Source organism: Dendrobates tinctorius, unplaced genomic scaffold (genome assembly GCF_039654945.1).
Source record: "Dendrobates tinctorius isolate UK_male_01 unplaced genomic scaffold, ASM3965494v1 ptg000393l, whole genome shotgun sequence".
NCBI classification, from domain to species: domain Eukaryota; kingdom Metazoa; phylum Chordata; class Amphibia; order Anura; family Dendrobatidae; genus Dendrobates; species Dendrobates tinctorius.
In genome coordinates, this window is record NW_027362059.1 from 151,272 (window position 1) to 177,168 (window position 25,897).

Sequence of the window (25,897 nt, forward strand, 5' to 3'; positions counted from 1 at the left end):
GCAGATGTAATAGTGGAGGTGTAGTAAGATGGCGCGGTGTCTGCAGATGTAATGGTGGAGGTGTAGTAAGATGGAGCGGTGTGTGCAGATGTAATGGTGGAGGTGTAGTAAGATGGCGCGGTGTGCGCAGATGTAATGGTGGAGGTGTAGTAAGATGGAGCGGTGTGTGCAGATGTAATGGTGGAGGTGTAGTAAGATGGCGCGGTGTGCGCAGATGTAATGGTGGAGGTGTAGTAAGATGGCGCCCGCCGTGGTGACGTAGGACGTAGAGCGTGTGACGCAAACTGAGCCGCAGTGATCGGATCATCGGAGCCTTCGCCATGTACCGGACACCTCGGCGCCGCGCTCTCTCCCCGGACCCTCCGGCCCTGTACCGGGACAGTCCTCGCTCTCCGGAGGAGCGCTCCTGGTCCCGAGGCCACTCCCCCGCCCGCATACACCGCTCTCCCCTCAGGCGCAGCCGCTCACCTGACAGAAGAGGCCGCTCCCGCTCCAGACCTCGGGGACGGTCGCGCTCCAAGTCCCGGAGCCGTGCAGGCCGCTCCCGCTCCAGGCCCCGCCGCTCCCGCTCCAGGCCCCGCCGCTCCCGCTCCAGGCCCCGCCGCTCCCGCTCCAGGCCCCGCCGCTCCCCGTCCCCACAGCCCCAGCTCCGCTCCCCGGATGATGAGTACCGCCGTGAGGTGAGAGGCCGGGGGGCTGTGCAGTCATCTACTCGGGGAAGGGGATCCGGCTCTGCGCCCGTACGCTGCGTGGGATCCGGCTCTGCGCCCGTACGCTGCGTGGGATCCGGCTCTGCGCCCGTACGCTGCGTGGGATCCGGCTCTGCGCCCGTACGCTGCGTGGGATCCGGCTCTGCGCCCGTACGCTGCGTGGGATCCGGCTCTGCGCCCGTACGCTGCGTGGGATCCGGCTCTGCGCCCGTACGCTGCGTGGGATCCGGCTCTGCGCCCGTACGCTGCGTGGGATCCGGCTCTGCGCCCGTACGCTGCGTGGGATCCGGCTCTGCGCCCGTACGCTCCGTGGGATCCGGCTCTGCGCCCGTACGCTGCGTGGGATCCGGCTCTGCGCCCGCACGCTGCGTGGGATCCGGCTCTGCGCCCGGGCGCTGCGTGGGATCCGGCTCTGCGCCCGGGCGCTGCGTGGGATCCGGCTCTGCGCCCGCGCGCTGCGTGGGATCCGGCTCTGCGCCCGCGCGCTGCGTGGGATCCGGCTCTGCGCCCGCGCGCTGCGTGGGATCCGGCTCTGCGCCCGCGCGCTGCGTGGGATCCGGCTCTGCGCCCGCGCGCTGCGTGGGATCCGGCTCTGCGCCCGCGCGCTGCGTGGGATCCGGCTCTGCGCCCGCACACTTGCTGTCTCTTCCTTTTCTCTCCTGGAGATTACTTTGCTCTTTCCTCCTCTTGTTTTCAGCGTCGTCGCTCCCCCACTCTTCGCTCCAGTCCGGGCAGGGATCTCCGCACTTCTGGGCGCCGGGCTCAGGGCAGCCCACCGAAGCACGACAGGTAGGTGTGAGACCATTGGGTGGGGAGGTGCGGTCCATGCTGCTGCGCAGTCAGAGGCAGCCATTACAGCGGGGGGGACATTGTACTGGTGCATGGTCACATTGTGACACCGTTCTCGTCGATATGGTTACGGCACGTTGTGACACCGGTCCCCTCGTCGGTACGGTTACGGCAAGTTGTGACACCGGTCCCCTCGTCGGTACGGTTACGGCACGTTGTGACACCGGTCCCCTCGTCGGTACGGTTACGGCACGTTGTGACACCGGTCCCCTCGTCGGTACGGTTACGGCACGTTGTGACACCGGTCCCCTCGTCGGTACGGTTACGGCACGTTGTGACACCGGTCCCCTCGTCGGTACGGTTACGGCACGTTGTGACACCGGTCCCCTCGTCGGTACGGTTACGGCACGTTGTGACACCGGTCCCCTCGTCGGTACGGTTACGGCACGTTGTGACACCGGTCCCCTCGTCGGTACGGTTACGGCACGTTGTGACACCGATCCCCTCGTCGGTACGGTTACGGCACGTTGTGACACCGATCCCCTCGTCGGTACGGTTACGGCACGTTGTGACACCGATCCCCTCGTCGGTACGGTTACGGCACGTTGTGACACCGATCCCCTCGTCGGTACGGTTACGGCACGTTGTGACACCGATCCCCTCGTCGGTACGGTTACGGCACGTTGTGACACCGGTCCCCTCGTCGGTACGGTTACGGCACGTTGTGACACCGGTCCCCTCGTCGGTACGGTTACGGCACGTTGTGACACCGGTCCCCTCGTCGGTACGGTTACGGCACGTTGTGACACCGGTCCCCTCGTCGGTACGGTTACTGTTGTGAATTCGCTTTCTGGCCTACCTCTGATTACTAGTGAAGGTAGTGGAGCTGGTCAAATTGACAGAGGGTTTGCAAGTTCTCTTTCTGGGCTCCCTCTGGTGGTTGCTGGAGGTAGTGGAGCTGATCTGACTGACAGAGGCTTGGCACCTAATAATGAGGACAACAATTGGAGCTCTGGGGTTTCAGATTGGGATTTAAGACAGCCGACTCCCTCTATCCCTGCTGGTGAGTTTCTTCCTGCCTCCTGAGGTCTTAGTTTCCAGCTCAGTCCCTGCATGCTCAGCTAAGTGTTCATTTGTTATTCTGTTCACATTTGATCTGGTTTTGTCTATCTCAGTTTTGTGCGGGTCAGCCAGCTCCGGCTGGGGCTGTGCTGAATCACCGTCCATATGTTACTCCTTGTGCCAGTTTGTTTTTGTCCCTTATTAGATTGGCCTCTTTTTGCTTTGCTTTCAGAATATACCAGAGTCGTGTTGGACATTTTTGTAGGGTTTTGCGTGATTGCAGACAGTGCCTTTCCTTTCCTGTCCTTTCTAGTTCGTGTGGGCCCCATCGTTTGCTCAGCCTATTTTCCTACCTGCGTTTGTGTTTTCATCATGTCTCACTGATAATACATGTTGGGGGCTGTCTATTCCTTTGGGGTTTGCTCTGGGGCAGTTTAGATTTCCCCTTTCTTGCTTTAGGCTTATCTAGTCCTCCGGCTGTGCCGAGGCGCCTAGGATCATCGTAGGTACGCTCCACAGCAGCTGCCAGTTGTGTGGATAGGATTAGGGGTCTGCAATCTGCTTAGTTACCAACCTCACTGGTTTTCTGTGGCTTAGCTTGGGCCTGCTATCCTCCTCGGTGACCCAGTCATAACAGGTTATGGCACATTGTGACACCGTTCTTCTTGTCTTATGGTTACGGCACATTGTGACACCGTTCTCGTCTGTATGGTTATGGCAAAATGTGACACCGTTCCTCTCATCGGTATGGTTATGGCACATTGTGACACCGTTCCTCTCGTCGGCATGGTTATGGCACATTGTGACACCGTTCCTCTCGTCGTTATGGCACATTGTGACACCGTTCCTCTTGTCGTTACGGCACATTGTGACACCGTTCCTCTTGTCGTTACGGCACATTGTGACACCGTTCCTCTTGTCGTTACGGCACATTGTGACACCGTTCCTCTTGTCGTTACGGCACATTGTGACACCGTTCCTCTTGTCGTTACGGCACATTGTGACACCGTTCCTCTTGTCGTTACGGCACATTGTGACACCGTTCCTCTTGTCGTTACGGCACATTGTGACACCGTTCCTCTTGTCGTTACGGCACATTGTGACACCGTTCCTCTTGTCGTTACGGCACATTGTGACACCGTTCCTCTTGTCGTTACGGCACATTGTGACACCGTTCCTCTTGTCGTTACGGCACATTGTGACACCGTTCCTCTTGTCGTTTCGGCACATTGTGACACCGTTCCTCTTGTCGTTACGGCACATTGTGACACCGTTCCTCTTGTCGTTACGGCACATTGTGACACCGTTCCTCTTGTCGTTACGGCACATTGTGACACCGTTCCTCTTGTCGTTACGGCACATTGTGACACCGTTCCTCTTGTCGTTACGGCACATTGTGACACCGTTCCTCTTGTCGTTACGGCACATTGTGACACCGTTCCTCTTGTCGTTACGGCACATTGTGACACCGTTCCTCTTGTCGTTACGGCACATTGTGACACCGTTCCTCTTGTCGTTACGGCACATTGTGACACCGTTCCTCTTGTCGTTACGGCACATTGTGACACCGTTCCTCTTGTCGTTACGGCACATTGTGACACCGTTCCTCTTGTCGTTACGGCACATTGTGACACCGTTCCTCTTGTCGTTACGGCACATTGTGACACCGTTCCTCTTGTCGTTACGGCACATTGTGACACCGTTCCTCTTGTCGTTACGGCACATTGTGACACCGTTCCTCTTGTCGTTACGGCACATTGTGACACCGTTCCTCTTGTCGTTACGGCACATTGTGACACCGTTCCTCTTGTCGTTACGGCACATTGTGACACCGTTCCTCTTGTCGTTACGGCACATTGTGACACCGTTCCTCTTGTCGTTACGGCACATTGTGACACCGTTCCTCTTGTCGTTACGGCACATTGTGACACCGTTCCTCTTGTCGTTACGGCACATTGTGACACCGTTCCTCTTGTCGTTACGGCACATTGTGACACCGTTCCTCTTGTCGTTACGGCACATTGTGACACCGTTCCTCTTGTCGTTACGGCACATTGTGACACCGTTCCTCTTGTCGTTACGGCACATTGTGACACCGTTCCTCTTGTCGTTACGGCACATTGTGACACCGTTCCTCTTGTCGTTACGGCACATTGTGACACCGTTCCTCTTGTCGTTACGGCACATTGTGACACCGTTCCTCTTGTCGTTACGGCACATTGTGACACCGTTCCTCTCGTCGTTACGGCACATTGTGACACCGTTCCTCTCGTCGTTACGGCACATTGTGACACCGTTCCTCTCGTCGTTACGGCACATTGTGACACCGTTCCTCTCGTCGTTACGGCACATTGTGACACCGTTCCTCTCGTCGTTACGGCACGTTGTGACACCGTTCCTCTCGTCGTTACGGCACGTTGTGACACCGTTCCTCTCGTCGTTACGGCACGTTGTGACACCGTTCCTCTCGTCGTTACGGCACGTTGTGACACCGTTCCCCTCGTCGTTACGGCACGTTGTGACACCGTTCCCCTCGTCGTTACGGCACGTTGTGACACCGTTCCCCTCGTCGTTACGGCACGTTGTGACACCGTTCCCCTCGTCGTTACGGCACGTTGTGACACCGTTCCCCTCGTCGTTACGGCACGTTGTGACACCGTTCCCCTCGTCGTTACGGCACGTTGTGACACCGTTCCCCTCGTCGTTACGGCACGTTGTGACACCGTTCCCCTCGTCGTTACGGCACGTTGTGACACCGTTCCCCTCGTCGTTACGGCACGTTGTGACACCGTTCCCCTCGTCGTTACGGCACGTTGTGACACCGTTCCCCTCGTCGTTACGGCACGTTGTGACACCGTTCCCCTCGTCGTTACGGCACGTTGTGACACCGGTCCCCTCGTCGGTACGGTTACGGCACGTTGTGACACCGGTCCCCCTCGTCGGAACGGTTACGGCACATTGTGACACCGTTCTTCCTCTATGTTGACGTTGTAGTTAAATTCTTCAGTAAAATGGCGCTGGAGTCACCACATGCGCATCCTGTGATATCTGCTGCAATTTTGTTGAAGACACAGTCTGCGAATTCGCATATATGGTGGTGTCTTCAATAAAATGGCTTTGGTGATTACGGTATGCGCATGTGTCGACTCCAGCGCCGTTTTATTGAAGTAATGTACTAGAACAGTGACCAAGCGAACCTTTTAGAGACTGAGTGCCGAAACTGCAACCCAAAACCCACTTATGTATCGTGAAGTGCCAACACTGGGGGCAGCAGAGAGCAGGCAGGGGCAACAAAGTACAGCCACAGACAGGAGCAGGGGTGCCAGACTGCAGATAAAAAGCAATATGCCCCCCCATCCTGGTATATGCCCCCTGTGGTGATACAGGGGAGGGGTGTCGGTGGGTGCTCTTGTCCATTGGCTTGAGACCGCATGGACCAGGGATCGTCCCACTGCATGCCTGCTCTGCTTTTACCGTAGACATAACGCTACTCAGACAACACAGGGTGAGGACAAAAGTGTGGCTATGCTTTATTGAACCACGAAACAGGCAGATAACACACAGAACAGTCCCAGCTCAGTACCCAAGATGGTGACATTACAGGGTCTCACCCTTCCCTGAGTCGCCGGGATAATGGCGGCTGTGACTTCAGAGCTTCCAGGGCCGACTGCCCCACCTGTGGCACGCACAGAGAGGAGGTAACGACAGTGTAGGAAGATGACCGTCCATTGAGGTACAAGGCCAGGTGACCGGAGGGTCACAACCTGGCTTCTCCACAAACGTATCTATGGCGCTCATGCAAATGATGGGTCCAAATCCTGACTATCCCAAACGTATCCATGGAGTCGCGATGGTCAGTGGAGCAGATCCCCTAAGCTGGAACCCTGTAAAGTGACAACACAACCAAAGCTGACTCAGGCTGTGTGCACACGGTGCGGATTCTGCTGCGTTTCCGCAGACATGGTACAGTACCATGTTACCCTATGGCTTTTCAAAACCACTGTGCTCACGCTGCAGTTTTTTCTGTGCGGTTTTGCTGCAGTTTACAAACCGCAGCATGTCAATTGTTTGGCCGGTTTCACACCTTTAACATAGTAGAGGTGTGAAACCGCAGGGCAAAACCGCAGGTCACTTTACCTGCGGATCCGCGTGGAAAAACCCGCCGGTGAATCTGCAGCGTGTGCACATAGCCTCACTGTCCTTCACCCCATTGGCTTCTGCAAGGACCAAAATGCTTCCTGCGCAAACTCGTGCTGCCCGCGGTTGGTTTCTGACCCGATAAAAGCTTGGTAACGGACCAAGCTCAAATCCAACGAGGAACTGGTGGCAGCATACCGTCCTGGTGTTACTGGGGGATCCTGGCAGTGACGGATTGGAGGTTTATGTTTATATTCCCGCCCTCATTGCAGAGTGCCCCAATAACCAGTACATGACAAGGCAGCCTCTCCGGTGACTACTTATCCTAGGTGCAGTTCCCTGACTGACCTGAGGGTAAGGGGGCACCAGAGAGCTGCAAGTTCCTAACTGGAATCTAAAAGGGGTTTCCCTGACAAACGTTAATAAAGTTAACCATTTAAGTGCCCAGTACTTAAATTTCTCTGCATGCAAAGTGAAATTAAGAAAAAAAAAAAAAGTGTTCACCGCTCTGTTGTCACCAGGGCCGTGGGGTCTGTAGAAAATGCACCCACTCCAACTCCTATCATATATAACACATTGGGTGCAGGCTGTGCTGTAAAGGTTTCTATAATAATTGGTGAAAAGTCCTGAAATATTCCTGATCTCAGCTGTTAGAGGAGATGAATCTGTGCAGCACTTTATACACATGCTCAGTAGTGACCAGGGCAGTACAGTGTTATACCCCAGAGCTGCACTTTATGCTCATGCTCAGTAGTGGCCAGGGCTGTGCAGTGTTATACCCCAGAGCTGCACTTTATGCTCATGCTCAGTAGTGACCGGGGCTGTACAGTGTTATACCCGAGCTGCACTTTATGCACATGCTCAGTAGTGACCGGGGCTGTACAGTGTTATACCCCAGAGCTGCACTTTATGCTCATGCTCAGTAGTGACCGGGGCTGTACAGTGTTATACCCGAGCTGCACTTTATGCACATGCTCAGTATTGACCGGGGCTGTGCAGTGTTATACCCCAGAGCTGCACTTTATGCACATGCTCAGTAGTGACCAGGGCTGTGCAGTGTTACACCCCAGAGCTGCACTTTATGCTCTTGCTCAGTAGTGACCAGAGCTGTGCAGTGTTATACCCCAGAGCTGCACTTTATGCTCATGCTCAGTAGTGACCAGGGCTGTGCAGTGTTATACCCCAGAGCTGCACTTTATGCTCTTGCTCAGTAGTGACCAGAGCTGTGCAGTGTTATACCCCAGAGCTGCACTTTATGCACATGCTCAGTAGTGACCAGGGCTGTGCAGTGTTACACCCCAGAGCTGCACTTTATGCTCTTGCTCAGTAGTGACCAGAGCTGTGCAGTGTTATACCCCAGAGCTGCACTTTATGCTCTTGCTCAGTAGTGACCAGGGCTGTGCAGTGTTATACCCCAGAGCTGCACTTTATGCTCATGCTCAGTAGTGACCAGAGCTGTGCAGTGTTATACCCCAGAGCTGCACTTTATGCTCATGCTTAGTAGTGACCAGGGCTGTGCAGTGTTATACCCCAGAGCTGCACTTTATGCTCATGCTCAATAGTGACCGATGCTGTGCAGTATTATACCCCAGAGCTGCACTTTATGCATATGCTCAGTAGTGACCAGGTGTCAGGGATCCTATTTTACGATCCTACCTTCAGTTCCTGTTGTGGAACTTGCAGCTCTCTAGCGCCCTCCTTACCATCAGGTCTGTCATGGAACTACACCTAGGTTAAGTAGTCGCCGGAAAGGCTGCCTCGTCGTGTACTGACTATTGGCGCTCTGCAGGGAGGGCGGTATGTATATTCCCAGTCCCAAGCAGGAAATACACATGTAAAACCTCCATTCCGTCCCTGCCAGAATCTACCAAATACCCCAGAACACACTTTGCTGCCACCACCTCCTAGTTTTGATATTAAAATCAATATCAGGTCAGGAGTCAACTCAACAGTAGCGCAGTTTTAGCACAGAGGACGTGGCAATACTTTTAGAGCAAGGAAACTGAAGCTAGTCAATTTTTAGTTTTACTCCACAAAAGATAGGCAGTGTTTACAAAAATATAAAAAGATGTTACAAAAGAGACAATTACAATATATACAGGCAATTACAAAATAACAATAAATTAATAGAAGGAACTTACATATTTCCGTCAATGGCACGCCATGTGGAGTAGGGGGAGGGGACCTTCCCAGAGTGGCAGGTCAAAATGCACAGCTTGCTACAGCTGGTCCCCAGTCAGAATGACAGAAAGGCACTCTCCTAATTGGGCTTCATAGCCTTATACTCTGTTGGGTGTGGGCCAAGCTATGGCATGCACTTCCCTTTTCAAAAGTTAATAATACTTATAAGTGTTATAACTCTGGGCGCGAGGCTCGTAGGATGATGGCAGGACTGAGATTTTTCATATTTCGAAATTACCGTTCTTTCGATACCAAACATGAACCACCTGCGGGATAGTGGACGTCGGGACCTCTTTTCTCGACTCTGGATAGGTGCCAAAGCTTCAAAACCCACCTGTGGATAGCTCTAACCCTGCAGAAATAGCTTCCTGCTTCTATGAATATTCTGTGCCATTATATTTGATCAGAGAGACATAAAGGAACCATGTGCTTTTAGACAAAGGCTGGTTTCTAACCCTCCGTCAGGAACAATGGATCTGACTGGCGCAGCTCTTCTACTTTCATTTCTCCCTTCTCACCAGATTTTCAGGAAACCCCCTCCCTCTAGATAGTCTCCTGGCTCTAGCTGCTGTGTGAAACCTGATACCACAGTTGGTCTGCAGAGCTTCAGGAAGGAAGATATAGCTGTGCTGGCTTCTCAGGCTCATTGGTCCCGAACACATCACACTTTATAAGGTTGGTATGTAATGTTTTTAGTCATTACTATTGTTTATTTAGCTTGTTTTATGAATGGATAGAGAAAGGTTTGTGGATATTTCATATAAATAAGGCAGATTTTCTTACAAATGAAAGTGTGCTTCTCAGGCACATTGTTCCCTAATGCATATTCTCTCTCTTGCTTCAGATTATCTTCTGAAATGGAGAAGAAAATGTATGATCTTTCAAAACCCCATCATGTTGAGAAAGTGGGAAACATGATGATGATGCAGACCCCACAATGAATGAGGATTTTGAAGAAAGTGAGATTGATTCTCATGATGAGGTGGAAGTCTGTGAACTAAATTCTGAAACAGAGCAAGATGGTGACAGTGATGAGGAGGAAGAAGATATAGAAGCTTATTATATGGGAAACGATAAAAAAAACAAATGGAACAAGAATCCACCCATAAAAAAACGTATGGAACCTCATAACATTATCACTCACCTTCCTGCAGTTATGGGAACAGCACGAAATGCAAAAAATGCAGCTGAATGCTGGAATACTTTTTCACAGATGACATTCTGGACTCTATTGTCATATACACTAATCAATATATAGACAATATAAAGCACAAGTTCATCTGTGACAGAATCCTGAAGCCCACGGATGAAATCGAGCTGCGTGCAGTTTTTGGATTATTATACCTTGCAGGTGCTTATAGGGCAAATCGGCAAAGTTTGGAGGAACTTTGGGGTATAGAAAGTGATGGAATTGAAAAATTTAGCCTTATGTCTCTAAAAGGATTCAAGATTCCAATTCGTTGCGTTCGGTTTGATGACAGAACTACCCGAACCGAACGTAAAACATATGACCGGCTTGCTCCAATTCGTGATGTATTCCAAAAATTTGTGGAAAACTGTAAGATAAACTATCGCCCTGGGGCAAATGTCACAACTGACGAAATGCTCCCTGGTTTTCGTGGCAGATGCGCATTTCGTCAATGCATACCATCAAAACCTAGCAAATACGGAATAAAAATGTATGCCCTTGTTCAGGGCTGTGGAGTCGGAGTTAGTTTTGGTCGGAGTCGGTAAAAATGTACCGACTCCAGCTTTAAAAAAAAATGTATTAATATTTCATAATTGAACTTTCATATGAATTTTATAAATGTTACTCAGATATACATGTTCTATCAAACTATGAACAACAGTGATAAGCAGTTCTGCTGGAGATAGAGACATTTCTTACTTCTTGTGTGTCACTGTTCTCCACTGCCCTTATCTAATCTTATACTTGGTTAACCTCATGCTGCCCCAACCCCCCTACTTACAATGTATGAAACTGAAAGTGAAAATGTGTTGCAAATTCTTAGTAGTAAAGCTCCTCCTCTAGACTAGATCATACTAGGTGTGCGTCTTCCAAGCATCTCACAGCTGCCTTCTACTCAGAAGAGGAAGACTGTAAGAAGTATTATCCTTTTAACAAACTTTGCATCAGTTAACTGTGAGCACATGAGGAATAATAACAGTATTACTGACCACTATATCAGTTGTACGACCTGGCAATAATTTTGTACAATTGTTTTTAGGAAAAACAATTGTCATTTGGATTGTGAATGCAGAATGAAAAACCTGAGAATGTCAAAGAAGCATCACATTAAATCAGCTGTATTTGAACATTTCACCATCACTCAAGATAGAAAACATTATGTCTGTCAGTGTATGACAAATGATCCAGACGAAAACAAATGCTGTGAAGCCAAGATGAGTGCATATTCAGGCAAAGATAAAAATGCTCCTACCAGAGCTTCTAATCTAAAGAGACACTTACAGCGCTTTCATCCAGAAGTACTGAAAGCAGTGGATGAGAAAGACTGCATCCAAACCAATGAACCAGTGCCCAGCTCTTCCAGCCAAACAAAGGAGCAGAGAACTTTGCAGCCATCAGTTGCAAGATATTTTGTCAGTGACAAAGTTACTGTGACAATGACAGTAGATACATTTAAAAAACAGATCATAGAGCTTGTTGTAAAGGATAGTGTGCCTATTTCATTATTTTCACGACCAGCTTTTGTGTCTGAATGGGGAAATGGCCCGCAAGCTTGGTGTTTCTCTGGAGAGAGAGTATTAGAAAATTAGTAATCGAAGAAGCTTTTAAACAAAAGGAAGAACTTAAAAAAACTCTCAAGGGACGCTTTCTGTTTCTTAAAATGGATGCCTGCACACGTCACAGAGTGAACTATTTTGCCATCAATGTCCGATTTGTTTGTGACAAAAATGGAATAGTTACCAAGACATTGGCAGTAAAAGACACCAAAGCTCATCACACCAGTGAGTTTCTCCAGGTCTTGGTGGAAAAGGTTCTGCAAGACTATGAACTTAAAAAAGAGCAAGTTCTTTCTGTCGTAACTGACAATGTTTCAAATATGATAAGTCCTATTAAGCTAATGAATGAGAGTAATGATGGTGACCAGCAGCTAGAAGAACATTCTGGGTCCACAGACACAGAAATGTTTGAAGTAGAGGAACACAGTATTGTAACTGAGGAGCAAACTGAAGTTGCTTCAGATGAACAGCAACATGATAGTTTAGATGATCTTGTTGAAACTGTGTCAATATGTTCTTTCATTCATCACATGCGCTGTGTTGTGCATACGCTACAGCTGGCTATAAGAGACAGTCTGCAAGAAGGACATGCTGCTGCACTGATTGGCAAGGTGAGAAAATTAGGGGTTCTGGCAACAGTAGCCAAAGTTGACTCAATTTTGAAGAGACGTGCTGGAAAAGGGGCAATTATTGATCAAGCCACACGATGGGGCAGTACTTAATGATTCAGCGCTTGGTTGAACTGAAAACCTTTCTTGTAGACATGGCTAACCCTCAACTGACGCTAAATGAAAGTCAGTGGAATCAGGTGACTGAGCTGGAAAAATTGCTAGAGCACCCATTTACAGTGACTAAAAAATTACAAGCAGAGGACTTAACTCCAGGTATTTTCTTAAAGGGCAGCACGGTGGCTCAGTGGTTAGCGCTGCAGCCTTGCAGCGCTGGGGTCCTGGGTTCGAATCCCACCAAGGACAACATCTGCAAGGAGTTTGTATGTTCTCCCCGTGTTTGCGTGGGTTTCCTCCGGGTACTCCGGTTTCCTCCCACACTTTAAAGACATACTGATAGGGAATTTAGATTGTGAGCCCCATCGGGGACAGTGATGAAATGTGTGCAAACTGTGAAGCGTTGTGGAATATGTTAGCGCTATATAAAAATAAAGATTATTATTATTAAAGGAGTGGAAGAACCTGATGTTTCGCCTGTCCCAAAGAGGAGGGTTAATTGCAAGTGGCATTGCTACATCAATGAAACGGAGAGAGGAGCTACTATTACAAAATAACATTCTTTTGGCAGCTGTTTATGTAAACCCAATGCATCGGATTCTTCTAGATGATCAACAGCTAAGTAAAGGAAAAGAAGCTCTGTTTGAAATAGCAGTAAGGATGAAAGGGTTGCAGAACAGTCAGGAGGAACAAGAAGAATTTGGTCGTCCTGCCACATCTTCACCCTCATCATCAACTGATGAAGAATTTAATTTCGAAAAATATTTGGATCACAAGGACCGTGCAAAGCGTTCCCGCATAGAAGAAGAGTCATCCCCATCAAGGAACACAGCCAGTACATTTCAGCAGAATTTTTCATGTGCACTAAAAGAAATTGAGAAATTTGACCGTTCATCAAAAATAACAGCGCAACAAGCGATTCCTCTGTATCCTGACATTGTCAGAGATGTTGCCCGAGTGGTTACTGCTTTGCCACCAACACAAGTTAGTGTAGAGAGGTTGTTCTCTGCTCTCAAAATAATTAGATCAGATTTGAGGGCATCCATGAAGGAGGATCTGACAGAGGCAATACTTTCTCTGAGGACAAATTTATAGATTTCTTCTTATTAACTGCATAAAAGTGTTTATTGCATATTTACTTACAGTTTAGAAAAGTTTATAAAAGTTATTTGCTATATTCTAATTGTATTCTAATAAATGTAGTTTTTGCTCTAAGTGGTCTGATTACTTATATGATGGTGAGAAACTGAATAAGCACGATGTTTAATATTTTACAGCAGTAAATTTGTTATGAATTGGCCATTTATGAAGGAGTCGGAGCCTGATAAAATCCAGGAGTCGGAGTCGCAACTGTGGCTTACCGACTCCACAGCCCTGCACTTGTTGATGCCAGTAAGACCGACACATACAACCTTGAAATTTATGCTGGAAAACAGCCAGATGGTCCTTACTGTGTCAGCAACAAGCCCACTGATGTTGTGAAAATGTCTGAGCCCTTATTTGGATCAGGTCGCAATATAACTGCTGATAATTGGTTTTCAAATTGTGATCTTATTGATTATCTGAAAACGCAGAAGCTTTCATATGTCGGAACTGTAAGAAAAAATAAAAAAGAATTGCCGCCACAGCTTGTTACTGTGACAGGGAGAAAACAGTGCAGCAGTATGTTTGCATTCCATGATGGAAAGGTTTTGGTTTCCTATGTACCATGCGGAAAAAAAATGTACTTCTCTCAATGCTTCATAATGATGATGCCATCGATCCTAAATCTGAAGCACAACAAAAACCAGAGATTATTACATTTTATAATGAAACCAAAGGGGGTGTTGATGCAGCTGATCAGATGTGCTCAACTTTCAGCGTCAGCAGAAACACCAAGCGCTGGCCAATGGTCATATTTTTCGCTATGCTAAATTTGGGTGGTATAAATTCACAAATCATTTACCTTGAAAACCAGCTTGAACCACTCCGTAGACGACTGTACCTGAAAAAATTGGCCCATGAACTAATGCTTGGAGAGCTACGCAGGAGAAGTATGAAAACCATCGGTATCCCCTCTGGCATTCAAGTTAGGCTCAAAAGATTCCGCCCAGATATTGATACTGAAAATCCAACACCTGTACCACCTCCCAAAAGAAGGAGATGCACCACCTGCACCATGGAAAGCGGGAACAGAAGGCTTTCTAATTATGAATGTCTCAAATGTCATCATGCAATCTGCCTGACACATGCAAACATGTATTGCAATTCTTGCTCTTTGCTTTCCAAGTGCTTTTTCTGGGGAACCTTCAGGATCTAATTCAGATTAATTCTGTGTGTAATATTATTCTAGGTGCCTAGAAAATGTTTTTGTGCCAAAATTTTCTCTTTTTAATAGCCGTTACTTGATATCATTGGGGGCTATTTGGGAGTTTTGAAATTTGTGTATATCAAAGTTATTACTTTTATGTTGAGTAAATGGGTTTGTTTTGCACCTGATAATGTGTAGTCTCTTTTATTACATCCCTATGAAGGTCTCTGATCACTTTTAGATCACTGAAATTGAGAAAATTAGATATTCTAGGCATTTTTCTAGCCTGCGCTTGACAGGCACATTGTTCCATTACGAGTTAGTGCGAATATTGTTCCTGACGGAGGGTTAATCACTCCACATTCCTGAGGGAGGGGTGAGGAGAATCACACACCTTCCTGAGGGAGGGGGAAAGAGGGAGAATTACACAGGCACACTGAGGGGGCATGCAGCTATGAAGGAGGGGGTGAAGCTGCACTGTGGGTCGTTGCTGTAGCATGTCTTTGGCAAAACTAAGGAGATGTAGCAGAGCTCTATATGTGTGATTAGAGCAAATAAAAAAAGGTCATATTCCTGACACCAGGGCTGTGCAGTATTATACACCAGAGCTGCACTTTATGCACATGCTCAGTAGTGCCCGGTGCTGTGGAGTTGGAGGTTTGGCTTACCGACTCCACAGCCCTGGCAGCCACTATGTCCAGCTTGGCGTATAACATTGGGTGAAAGGTGCTCGTTATGGGGTTTAATTGATGTACAGCCGCTATTGTTAAAGGGGTTCTGTATGGGAAGGTTGGCTGCTCCAATGAGGTGACATCTGCTGATGGTGCTGGGTACTGTCAGGTATGTGTGGAGGTGATGTTACCACTGCCGCTCACCTCTCCGTGCTACATGATAGGTACCAGACCTCCCCTGTAACCTATAACTGCCCAGTGTGGTTGGATGGTTCAAGCCTCCCAGCATTCACTGCTCTTGGGTGCTGCAGGTTTTTGTTCTTTCCATGTTCCTGCAGCACATCACCATATTTACACATACTGTTATGTAAGTGATTAATTCGCAGCTTGCTGACTGTTTCCACCCATTGGCAGGAGATTTCACACTGTAAAATGACAGTTGCCCAGAAATTCCACAGATGGGGAGATAGAATTCAGAGCTGCAGGCAATGGCCGATAGCTGGGAACTGTAGATGATGTTCCCTGGTGCGGCACAGTGAGAGCTGCCCACATGCAGTCATGGTGTGCTTGTTGTTCCAGGTCCGGTGATGTGAAGCTATTGGGCAATGATTCCTCCTTACGTAGCTGCTCTCGGAACTTGCACGCTTCATCTCTGACCATGCCCAAGAAGTCCATCCTGAAGAAACGTCAAGATGTGGAGTCCCCCAGCTCTGACCAGTCTCCTCAGGTGCGTGTTGCCACTACTTCTGTGTCCTCCCAAGAGCCGGGTTATGGGTTTGAGCCCCAGAGGTTCATTGGTAGCTTTTTTTTTTTTTTTTTTTTTTTTTTTTTTTTTGCTTCTGACCGTATGTTGCCTCTGGCCTCATACTGTGGACTCTGCGCACAGTTTAGTGTTCTGGCCTGAGGTTGTGGGGCCCCTTGCTACAGACTCTCCACTAACGTCTTTGTCTTCCGGGGTTAGGATTTATGGCTCCATTCTGCCGACTCTTCGCTCACTTCTCTGTCCTCTGGGGTGACATGGTGGGGCTCCCATACTGCTGACTTTCGGTGCATTTCTCTGTCCTCCGCCCTGAGGTTGTGGATCCCCCATACTTTTGGCTCTCCTCTAACGTCTTTGTCCTCTGGGGTGAGGATGTATGGCTCCATTCTGCCGACTCTTCACTCACTTCTCTGAGGTGATGGGCTCCTGTACTGTTCACTCTGCTCATGTGTTATTTCCATATTTTTCCAGGTTGACATGCTCTTGAGCAGTAAAGATGGGACAAGTGTGAGTTCTGTGGGGGCAGGGAAGATCACAGAGAAGAGTAACCTGACCACAGAAAGCTCCCTCTCTATGGTGGTGAAGATGGGTCTCTTCACACCCAGCGCCTCCAACTCTTCTGCTTTAGCAGCTGCAGCACAGGGACCGGAGGTTCCTCTTCCACATGGCACTACCCCACTTACGGTAGTGCCGACAAACTGGACACTAAGCAGAAGTGCAGATTTTGTGGTGAAACCAAATGTCACAAGTAAAATCCCTCCATGTGATCCAAAGGACAGCTCCACTATAGGAAACCTTTTTACCAAGAGCTCCCCTAAATCTCAGACTGCCCCGTCAGGTGATGGGAATGTCTCCCCTAAGAAGGCAGCAGCTGATGTGGCAGGCAGCGTCTTGTTGCCTCATAACCAGGATTGCAAATTGTCTTCTCTCCTAAGTAAATCTCCAGATATCAAACAGTGCGGATCTGCCGAGATTGATGATGAGGAGCGTTTCCTATATGGAGACGAGAAGGCAGAGCAGAAAAAAGTTCAATCTGACCAAACGGCCTCCACTCCACCAGTCAAGAGCTCCGCGAACAAGCAAGAGTTTGAGAAGATCCACGACCTACTGAAGACCATTGGCCTGGATATTGGTGTTGCTGAAATCGGGAAACTTGCCATCAGAACACAAGAGCGGCTTCATGGGAAGAAAATGGCACCTAAGATAACGCAGCCTACAACTGAGCAGCCACAGAGCGGGCCCATGGTCAACTCTGCTGAGCTCAAAGCTAAAGTGTCTGAACCCAAAGAGCCTGAACCTCAAGTCAAAGCAGAAAGGAAAGAAGAAACCGCAATGAAGACTGAGCCAGTTGTAAAACCAGTCGCTAAAGAACCATCCCCCCCTGTGATGCTGCCGAGCCCGGCCCCCATCCCTGAAGAGAATCCTCAGCTTATTTTGAGTAAGCCATTACCCAAAGATACAATTGCAGCACCGAAAGTAGAGGTCCCTGTTCAGCTGCCCATCCCCTGCTCTGTGTCCGAACCCACACTTACTCCAATAAGTCCCTCACAAATCCCGATCTATCCTCCATACCCACATTCCCCAATGGTCTCTGCATATAGCATGCCACCTAGCTACAATCCCTATACTCCCTATGTGTCGTATCCCACATCCAGCTGGACTATGTACTCAGCAGTGCCCCCCCAACCACCACCCGCACACATGCCGCCACCTCATATAAGTGTCCCTGTCAGTGCACCCGCCACAGTGTACAACCCCCGCAGCAACCTGCGTGTCATTGAAACCACTGAAGATCTTACCGAGGCCAAAGCCACTGTCAAAACAGATGCCAAACCCGCAACTTCATTAGCAACGATGCTGGCAGAACGGGAAGCCGACCGCAAAAATAAAGAAGCTGAGAAAATGAAAGTAAGTCAGACCGCATCCCCGGGACATGCAGCCGCATAAAGACTGCAGTGTTCCTCCTTCACCTTGCATTTTCTTAGCTCTTGGGGTCATAGCTCCAGTCATCCAGCAGGGTTTTGTGAGAAACCTACAGTGTGTGCAGTCTTTTCATTTACTATCCCATAGTGATGTAATACCTGTAAACCTCATATCAATATAACCACGACCCAATGGTGTGACTGATAGGCGCAGCCTTCACCTGCTTCCCATCCACCATCATTGTTCATCCTGATTCATAGTATTTCAGCACTGATGTGAAGCCTGACCCATGCGAGAAGAGGAAGTGTAACCATAGTAGGTACCTCAGAGTGCGCCTTTCCTCTTATAGACACCCAGAAATGGATGAATAGGAGAGGAAGGTCATGGACCAACATACAGACTGTCTTGTGATGCTTCTGCTGTATGATAGTGAGCGCATGGGTGGCTACCAGACGTGTGATCCTTCTTCTGTGTGATAGTGAGCGGGTCAATGCCGACCAGACTTGTGATCCTTCTGCTGTGCAATGGTGAGCGGGTCAGTGCCGACCAGACGTGTGATCCTTCTGCTGTATGTTAGTGAGCGGGTCAGTGCCGACCAGACGTGTGATCCTTCTGCTGTGTGATAGTGAGCGGGTCAGTGCCGACCAGACGTGTGATCCTTCTGCTGTGTGATAGTGAGCGGGTCAGTGCCGACCAGACGTGTGATCTTTCTGCTGTGTGATAGTGAGCGCGTCAATGCCGACCAGACGTGTGATCCTTCTGCTGTATGATAGTGAGCGCGTCAATGCCGACCAGACGTGTGATACTTCTGCTGTGTGATAGTGAGCGGGTCAGTGCTGACCAGACGTGTGATCCTTCTGCTGTGTGATAGTGAGCGGGTCAATGCCGACCAGACGTGTGATCCTTCTGCTGTATGATAGTGAGCGCGTCAATGCCGACCAGACGTGTGATACTTCTGCTGTGTGATAGTGAGCGGGTCAGTGCTGACCAGACGTGTGATCCTTCTGCTGTGTGATAGTGAGCGGGTCAGTGCCGACCAGACGTGTGATCCTTCTGCTGTGTGATAGTGAGCGGGTCAGTGCCGACCAGACGTGTGATACTTCTGCTGTGTGATAGTGAGCGGGTCAGTGCTGACCAGACGTGTGATCCTTCTGCTGTGTGATAGTGAGCGGGTCAGTGCCGACCAGACGTGTGATCCTTCTGCTGTGTGATAGTGAGCGGGTCAATGCCGACCAGACGTGTGATCCTTCTGCTGTGATAGTGAGCGGGTCAGTGCCGATCAGACGTGTGATCCTTCTGCTGTGTGATAGTGAGCGGGTCAGTGCCGACCAGACGTGTGATCCTTCTGCTGTGTGATAGTGAGCGGGTCAGTGCCGACCAGAAGTGTGATCCTTCTGCTGTGTGATAGTGAGCGGGTCAATGCCGACCAGACGTGTGATCCTTCTGCTGTGTGATAGTGAGCGGGTCAGTGCCGACCAGAACGTGTGATCCTTCTGCTGTGTGATAGTGAGCGGGTCAGTGCCGACCAGACGTGTGATCCGTCTGCTGTGTGATAGTGAGCGGGTCAATGCCGACCAGACGTGTGATCCTTCTGCTGTGTGATAGTGAGCGGGGGTCAATGCTGACCAGACGAGTGATCCTTCTGCTGTGATAGTGAGCGGGTCAGTGCCGACCAGACGTGTGATCCTTCTGCTGTATGATAGTGAGCGGGCACTGACCAGACGTGTGATCCGTCTGCTGTGTGATAGTGAGCGGGTCAGTGCCGACCAGACGTGTGATCCGTCTGCTGTGTGATAGTGAGCGGGTCAGTGCCGACCAGACGTGTGATCCGTCTGCTGTGTGATAGTGAGCGGGTCAGTGCCGACCAGACGTGTGATCCGTCTGCTGTGTGATAGTGAGCGGGTCAGTGCCGACCAGACGTGTGATCCGTCTGCTGTGTGATAGTGAGCGGGTCAGTGCCGACCAGACGTGTGATCCTTCTGCTGTGTGATAGTGAGCGGGTTAGTGCCGACCAGACGTGTGATCCTTCTGCTGTGTGATAGTGAGCGGGTCAATGCCGACCAGACGTGTGATCCTTCTGCTGTGTGATAGTGAGCGGGTCAGTGCCGACCAGACGTGTGATCCTTCTGCTGTACGATAGCGAGCGGGTGAGTGCCGAGCAGACTTGTGACCACGGTGTGATGTACGATAGCGAGCGGGTCAGTGCGGAGCAGACTTGTGACCACGGTGTGATGTACGATAGCGAGCGGGTCAGTGCCGAGCAGACTTGTGACCACGGTGTGATGTACGATAGCGAGCGGGTCAGTGCGGAGCAGACTTGTGACCACGGTGTGATTTACGATAGCGAGTGTTCTAAATTTTTGACCTGTATGAATATGCTATTGAACAAGCCAAGAGCTAATAGTTGGCTGAGTGATTCACATCGCCCCTTGTATGACAGATGTGCTACTGAAAACGTAATGCTATTGGGGACAGAACCATTAAACAGCATTCTGTCACCATACCTTATCGGCCAGTATGAACAGGTGCCTAAACGGAGCGCTCATTGAAATGCATGTGGTCGATCAGCTCTTGTTATGGGCAAAAATCTACAGTGGAAATGGACAAGAAATGCTTATAGTAATGTTCCTGGCAGAAGTCGGGCCGTGCGTCTGCTGTTCCAGGTAAGTGCGATCAGGGAGTACCCATGTTGTGATGGGGCGTCTGTATTGCAGTGTACAGATGCTGCTTACAACCCTAAGAAAAAGCCTTTCATTTATTGAAGGTCTTGGAGGAGCTGGGATCTATAAGGAAGGAGCACAAGGCCAAGAGCAAGAGCCTAAAGACCCTCCGCACCAAGGTGGAGCAGCTGCGCAGCCACCAAGGTGAGTTATGGGGGCATCCGTGGAATCACGAACAGTCTTAATCCATGGCTGCAGATGACCCCTTCTCATTGTCTGTCACAGGTCTACTCCTACGGAAGAAGCGACGGGAGAAGGACGGACACAAGGATCCTCTGCTGGAAGAACTGAATAGTGTATTGGAGACTGCCCAGAAGCAGATCAACTCCCTCTCTGAGGAGATGAACACAACAAAGCAGAAGCAACTGCAGCTCACTAAGGTGGCGGAGATCCTGGGCGTCAACCCCACGGAACTGGCCGAGAAGAGCGACCGTAAGGAGGAGAAGGGAAGCCCAGGTTCCCCTGCGCCGACCAAGGTGAGCACCGGGTCTACACAGCGGCTGCACACAAGTATAAGTCTGTCTGTTAACCTGTCATGAATTTTAGAATCTGATTCACGTTATCAAGCACTTACTGACTCCATTGCTGTTGTGAACGATGTTACCTGAGCTGTGCTCCACTCATTTGTCTTCTCCATGCACTTGTCAATTTTGCGCTTAGACCTTTCTTGTTTCTTATTCAGGACTCTGAAAATGAGTCGAGAACCAGTAGTGACTCCTCAAAGTCCGCAAATGATCTGAAATCTAGAAGCAACCCAGTGTCTGATGCTAATGCCAAGAGCAGCTCTGTATGTGGAGCTGACGCAAAGATAACGGTGGCCACGCAGCGGTCCAGTGTCACTGAGAAGTCAGAAGTCCAGTGTAAAGGCAGACCACCCATGCCGAGCCCTGACCCTGAGAACTCCCCACCGCCCCACTCACCTCGCATATCAAAATCAAGAGACAAGTCGCAGTCACAAAGCCCACGACCCACGACACCATCATCCAAGACACCTGCAAATTCTGAGAATCCTCCGCCTTTTGAGATATCTGAAATCTTTGTATATTCTGACCCTGGCTCACATTGGTGTGAGGACTGTAATGAAATCTGCATGACGCTGCGCGAATTCCTGCTACACATGCATGATAAGAAGCACAAGCAGGTGAGAAACCGAGCTTTGATTTTGTGCCATGAGCGGGTGATGGCTACGTCTATTGTCGCTGGCTATGGCAGGAGTCGGTCACCTGTTGAATCCATAGATCCGCTCTAGATGCTGTTCAGCTTTCACAGATTTCTGTTATATTTTTCATATTATACAGAGTTTAAAAGAGGTGAGGAGACCATGGGTGAAAAAGAAACCTCAAGAACCGAGCTTTACAAAGAAACCGAGAGTAAATGTTCCCCTGCAAGGTAAAGCTGTTTCCTTCACGTTGACTGTGTGGTAAATGGGGCTTGTACAATTCCTTATGGTACTGGTGTTGCAGGTGCAGAATTCCTAGTCCCTGTTAATGGCCACTACTGTGAACTATGTGAGGAGACGTTCCCGGATCACATTGCTGCCGAAGAGCATTTGAGAACATATGCCCACAATGATAAGTACAAGGTTTGTCTCATTTATGTCAGTCTTAAAACCAGTATCAGTCCTGGTAGTTCTTACAGGAACGGTTTTGGATGTCTGGTGAAGTGTTCTTAGGCTAGTTTCACACTAGCGTTTCTGCCGTCTGCGCACGGCCGCCGATAAGCCCCGCCCCCTGCTGCGCCCCCTTCTGACATTATCGCACATGGCCGCATGCGATCTGCGCACCCTATCTTTAATATAGGGTGTGCTGACCGTGCGCTAGTAGGATTTTTGAGTGCGCTGCGCACTTTTGTAGATGCGTCGGCATGCGCCGAACGCAGCATGTTGCATTTTGGCGCGCTCGGCGCACCTTCAAAAGTGCGCACCGCACTCAAAAATCCTACTAGCGCACGGTCTGCGCACACTATATTAAAGATAGGGTGCGCAGATCGCATTCGGCCATGTGTGATAATAGGCGGTGATGTCAGGAGGGGGCGCGGCAGGGGGCAGGGCTTATCAGCGGCCATGCGCAGACGGCAGAAACGCTAGTGTGAAACTAGCCTTAGACAATCTTTATGCTTAAAATCATAGAATCTCTGGACATTCATTGATTGATATTCCTTTACAGAAATACACTGATGTGCACATCAATTATAAAGTAATACGTCGGGAGAAGAAGAAGGCGAGCTTGACTGCTGCTCAAGATTTGGATCGGAGAATGGCAGAGCACAAACGCAAGATTGCAGAGCAGAAAATCGAAGTCCAAGACTACAGCAAATCTAAGAAGCCAAAGAAGGAAGAAGAAGAAAAGAAATCCATACCCAAACATCGCACAACTGCCTCTCCACCGTTCTCTGATCAGAGGCGGAATAAAACACCAGAAAAGGAGCCTGCAAAGAACACCACGTTTGGGAAGTTTGTGTGGAAAACGACAGAAAACAAAACCCAGGCAGTTGTCAGCTCTGCAAAAGTGGAAACTGCACCCGTCAAACCGAAGGAAGAGGATTCTAAAACTCTCAGTTGGAAGCAAAAAGCTTTTGCCATAAAATATCTGGGTAATCCCAGTACCCAGCCTGGAAAGGCCTTTACTCCTTCCCATTCCACTGCCTCCACAACTATCACCTCTACTACTTCACCTGCATCTACTTCCACTGCACAACCAAAAGTTCGACCCAACCTGCCAAGTCTACTGAATCTCCATTTACCGATCCCTCAGTTAACAATGAGTAAACCTGCACCTCTAAGTACTTTCCTGTCTATAAGGTCCTCAAATGCAACATCAAAATCTATCCCAGTAGTGACAAACAAACCCACAGGTGTCTTCTCTGAGAACTTGGTCTCCAAAGCTTTTAGAGGAGAAATGGTTATACTTAACGAGAGTGCACAACCAGAATCCAAGGATAAAAGTCCAAATATGGAGCTCAAGAAGACAGATGGACAAAGCATGAAACCTGTACAGGCGACAAAAGGACAAGACCTGTTCAATGTCAATAAAAATGAGACTGTAGAAAGGAATGAGGCAAAGAATGAACAGGAAAGCTTAGTCTCTAAGTTACCTTTAAGTTGGCTTTGTCGGAAATCCAATCCCATCAAACCAGCAGCAAGCACAGGACCTGCAAAGGTTCAGCCCACCCCAAACACCAAGTCTCCTGTTACAAATCCAGCTTCATCTCCAATTAGCAGCACATCTGCTAATTCATCCTTAAACAACTCAACCAGTGGTTTATCTAACAATGCCAAAATAGAAAGCGCCATCAATCCCACTAACCCACAGGAGTATTTACCTGCACAACAAACTAAAGCCAAGGACACAAATCTCCAAAACTTTCAAGAAACTAAACCCTTGTCTACAGCGGTTACTTATATCAACTGTGATGATGCAAACAAACCAGTGTCTGCTCCTCTGCTACTCTTAGAGAAGGCAAAACCAACGTTCAACGCTACTACCAAACTCAATCAAAAATTTAAGAAAGCTCCACTGTCTCTGCCCAGTTCTTTGTTTGGTTATGTACAAGATGCTGGATATAAAGAAATCAAAATCACATCAATTGATGCCCAGAAGCCCAATAATGGCCAAAACCTAACAGAGACTCTTCTGATTCCACCTTCTGGAAATGTTACATCCAGTTTGCCTACTAAACACAGCCCTGCCAGCCCTAGAGTATTGCAGCAAGAACTTGACTCGTATTATAAGATGATCGCATCTGAGGATGATCCTGAAGACTTAACCACGTCTGAAGACCAAGACTCGGAATTTGCCCCTCAGCCCACAAATGTAACTAGAACTCTCCTCCAGACAAAGTTAGAAAGTCCACCTGAGAAGAAAGTCAAATTAGAAAGGGCACATGCTCTTGTGAAAATACCGATCAGACCAATTTTACCAGAGGTTTCTGGTGAAGATTTTGATGACGCCGACATGGCGTGTGAAGTTCCTGATGCCATTTCAAGTTCTATTTCCCAGACATCTGGCTGGAACCTCATGCAGTCCAGTTATGCATCAAGTAACAGCCAGCAGCTATCCAGTTTGGCATCTGGAAAAGTTTCAATGAACAAAGACCTATCCCATACACCTGTGACCACAGTGGCTGCATCGGGAAATTCCATGGAAGATATGTCTGTATATGTTACGTGTGATTCTGATTAACTCCTTCATAAAGAGAAGATGATGCACTGTCCATCAGACCTAATCTAAGTGAGCTTTATCTGTAAAAGTAGTAAAGGATTTGGGTCGGCATAGCACGGCTTCCTCTGGGGCCTAGGTTTGTTCATTGTGAAGTTCTCTGAGGGTCAGTAGTGAGGTGTTGTGTACAGTGCGTAGTAGATCTCTATACTGACACATCAGTTACGTGAATTGTTCACATCTATTGGGAGCATGATACCAGTCATCGGTGGCTCTGCCGCTGTTCCCCCTCGATGTAATGTGATCATTTCAGGCCTGATACTCAGAAGATATGGTGGCACAGAATTGACCATGCTCATTAAGCAAACCTGGCCTCTGATACGACTACCCGTCGTGGCTTTACTGTTGTAAACATTTTCTGTTGTATTTTTACGTTGACATTCCAATTTTTCACATGTGAGGTTTGCATCCAGCGTGGGTGACGGCACTATGTTGTAGTGATGTAATTACATCTGTTCTTCTGTTGCTAATTTAATTCTAATATTAATCTTGATGCATCTTGCAATCAACTTCCATCAAGGTCTTCCCCAAGGACTGCGAAGTTGAGCCTGGAGATCGCGACTGGGTAAGAGATGTTTGGACATATTAACCCTGCTTTTGGGTCGTTGCCCGCTGTGTTTTTTTTTTTTTTCCCGTTATATAGTATATGAAGGTCACAGAAATGTCCCAGGAGTTTTATTCCAGGTCTCTGATGCAGATTCTGAATAATTCAATAAAAGTCGGTGCCTCCATTCTTGTTCGTTTCATCTATTTCTTGTCCTTTATATGTACCTTGCAGGATGTTTGACCCTGCGATTATTCCTCTCTAAGGTCCAGTGTGTCGGGCATTGTCATGCTGTAGACGACTTCTGGCCATCATGTCTGGAGATTTTCTACATACCAGTAGACAGGATTGCTACATGTTGCCCTCTAAAATCTGCAGCCTCTTGGCATTGGGAATGTGCAAATGGTGGCGTAGCAAGCATCA

At 48.8% G+C, this 25,897-nt stretch overlaps 1 protein-coding gene across 1 annotated transcript; it reads left to right on the forward strand.

Moving 5' to 3' along the window:
• The first annotated feature begins 277 nt into the window (after positions 1-277).
• LOC141076167 (uncharacterized) lies at positions 278-25,661 on the forward strand. The gene is made up of 10 exons (XM_073563502.1): positions 278-680; positions 1,408-1,499; positions 15,890-16,037; positions 16,542-17,978; positions 20,758-20,857; positions 20,939-21,189; positions 21,396-21,854; positions 22,012-22,102; positions 22,177-22,295; positions 22,879-25,661. The coding sequence occupies exons 1-10, from the start codon at positions 321-323 to the stop codon at positions 24,892-24,894; spliced, it is 5,073 nt and encodes a 1,690-aa protein (XP_073419603.1). The 5' UTR covers positions 278-320; the 3' UTR covers positions 24,895-25,661.
• Positions 25,662-25,897: the final 236 nt, after the last annotated feature.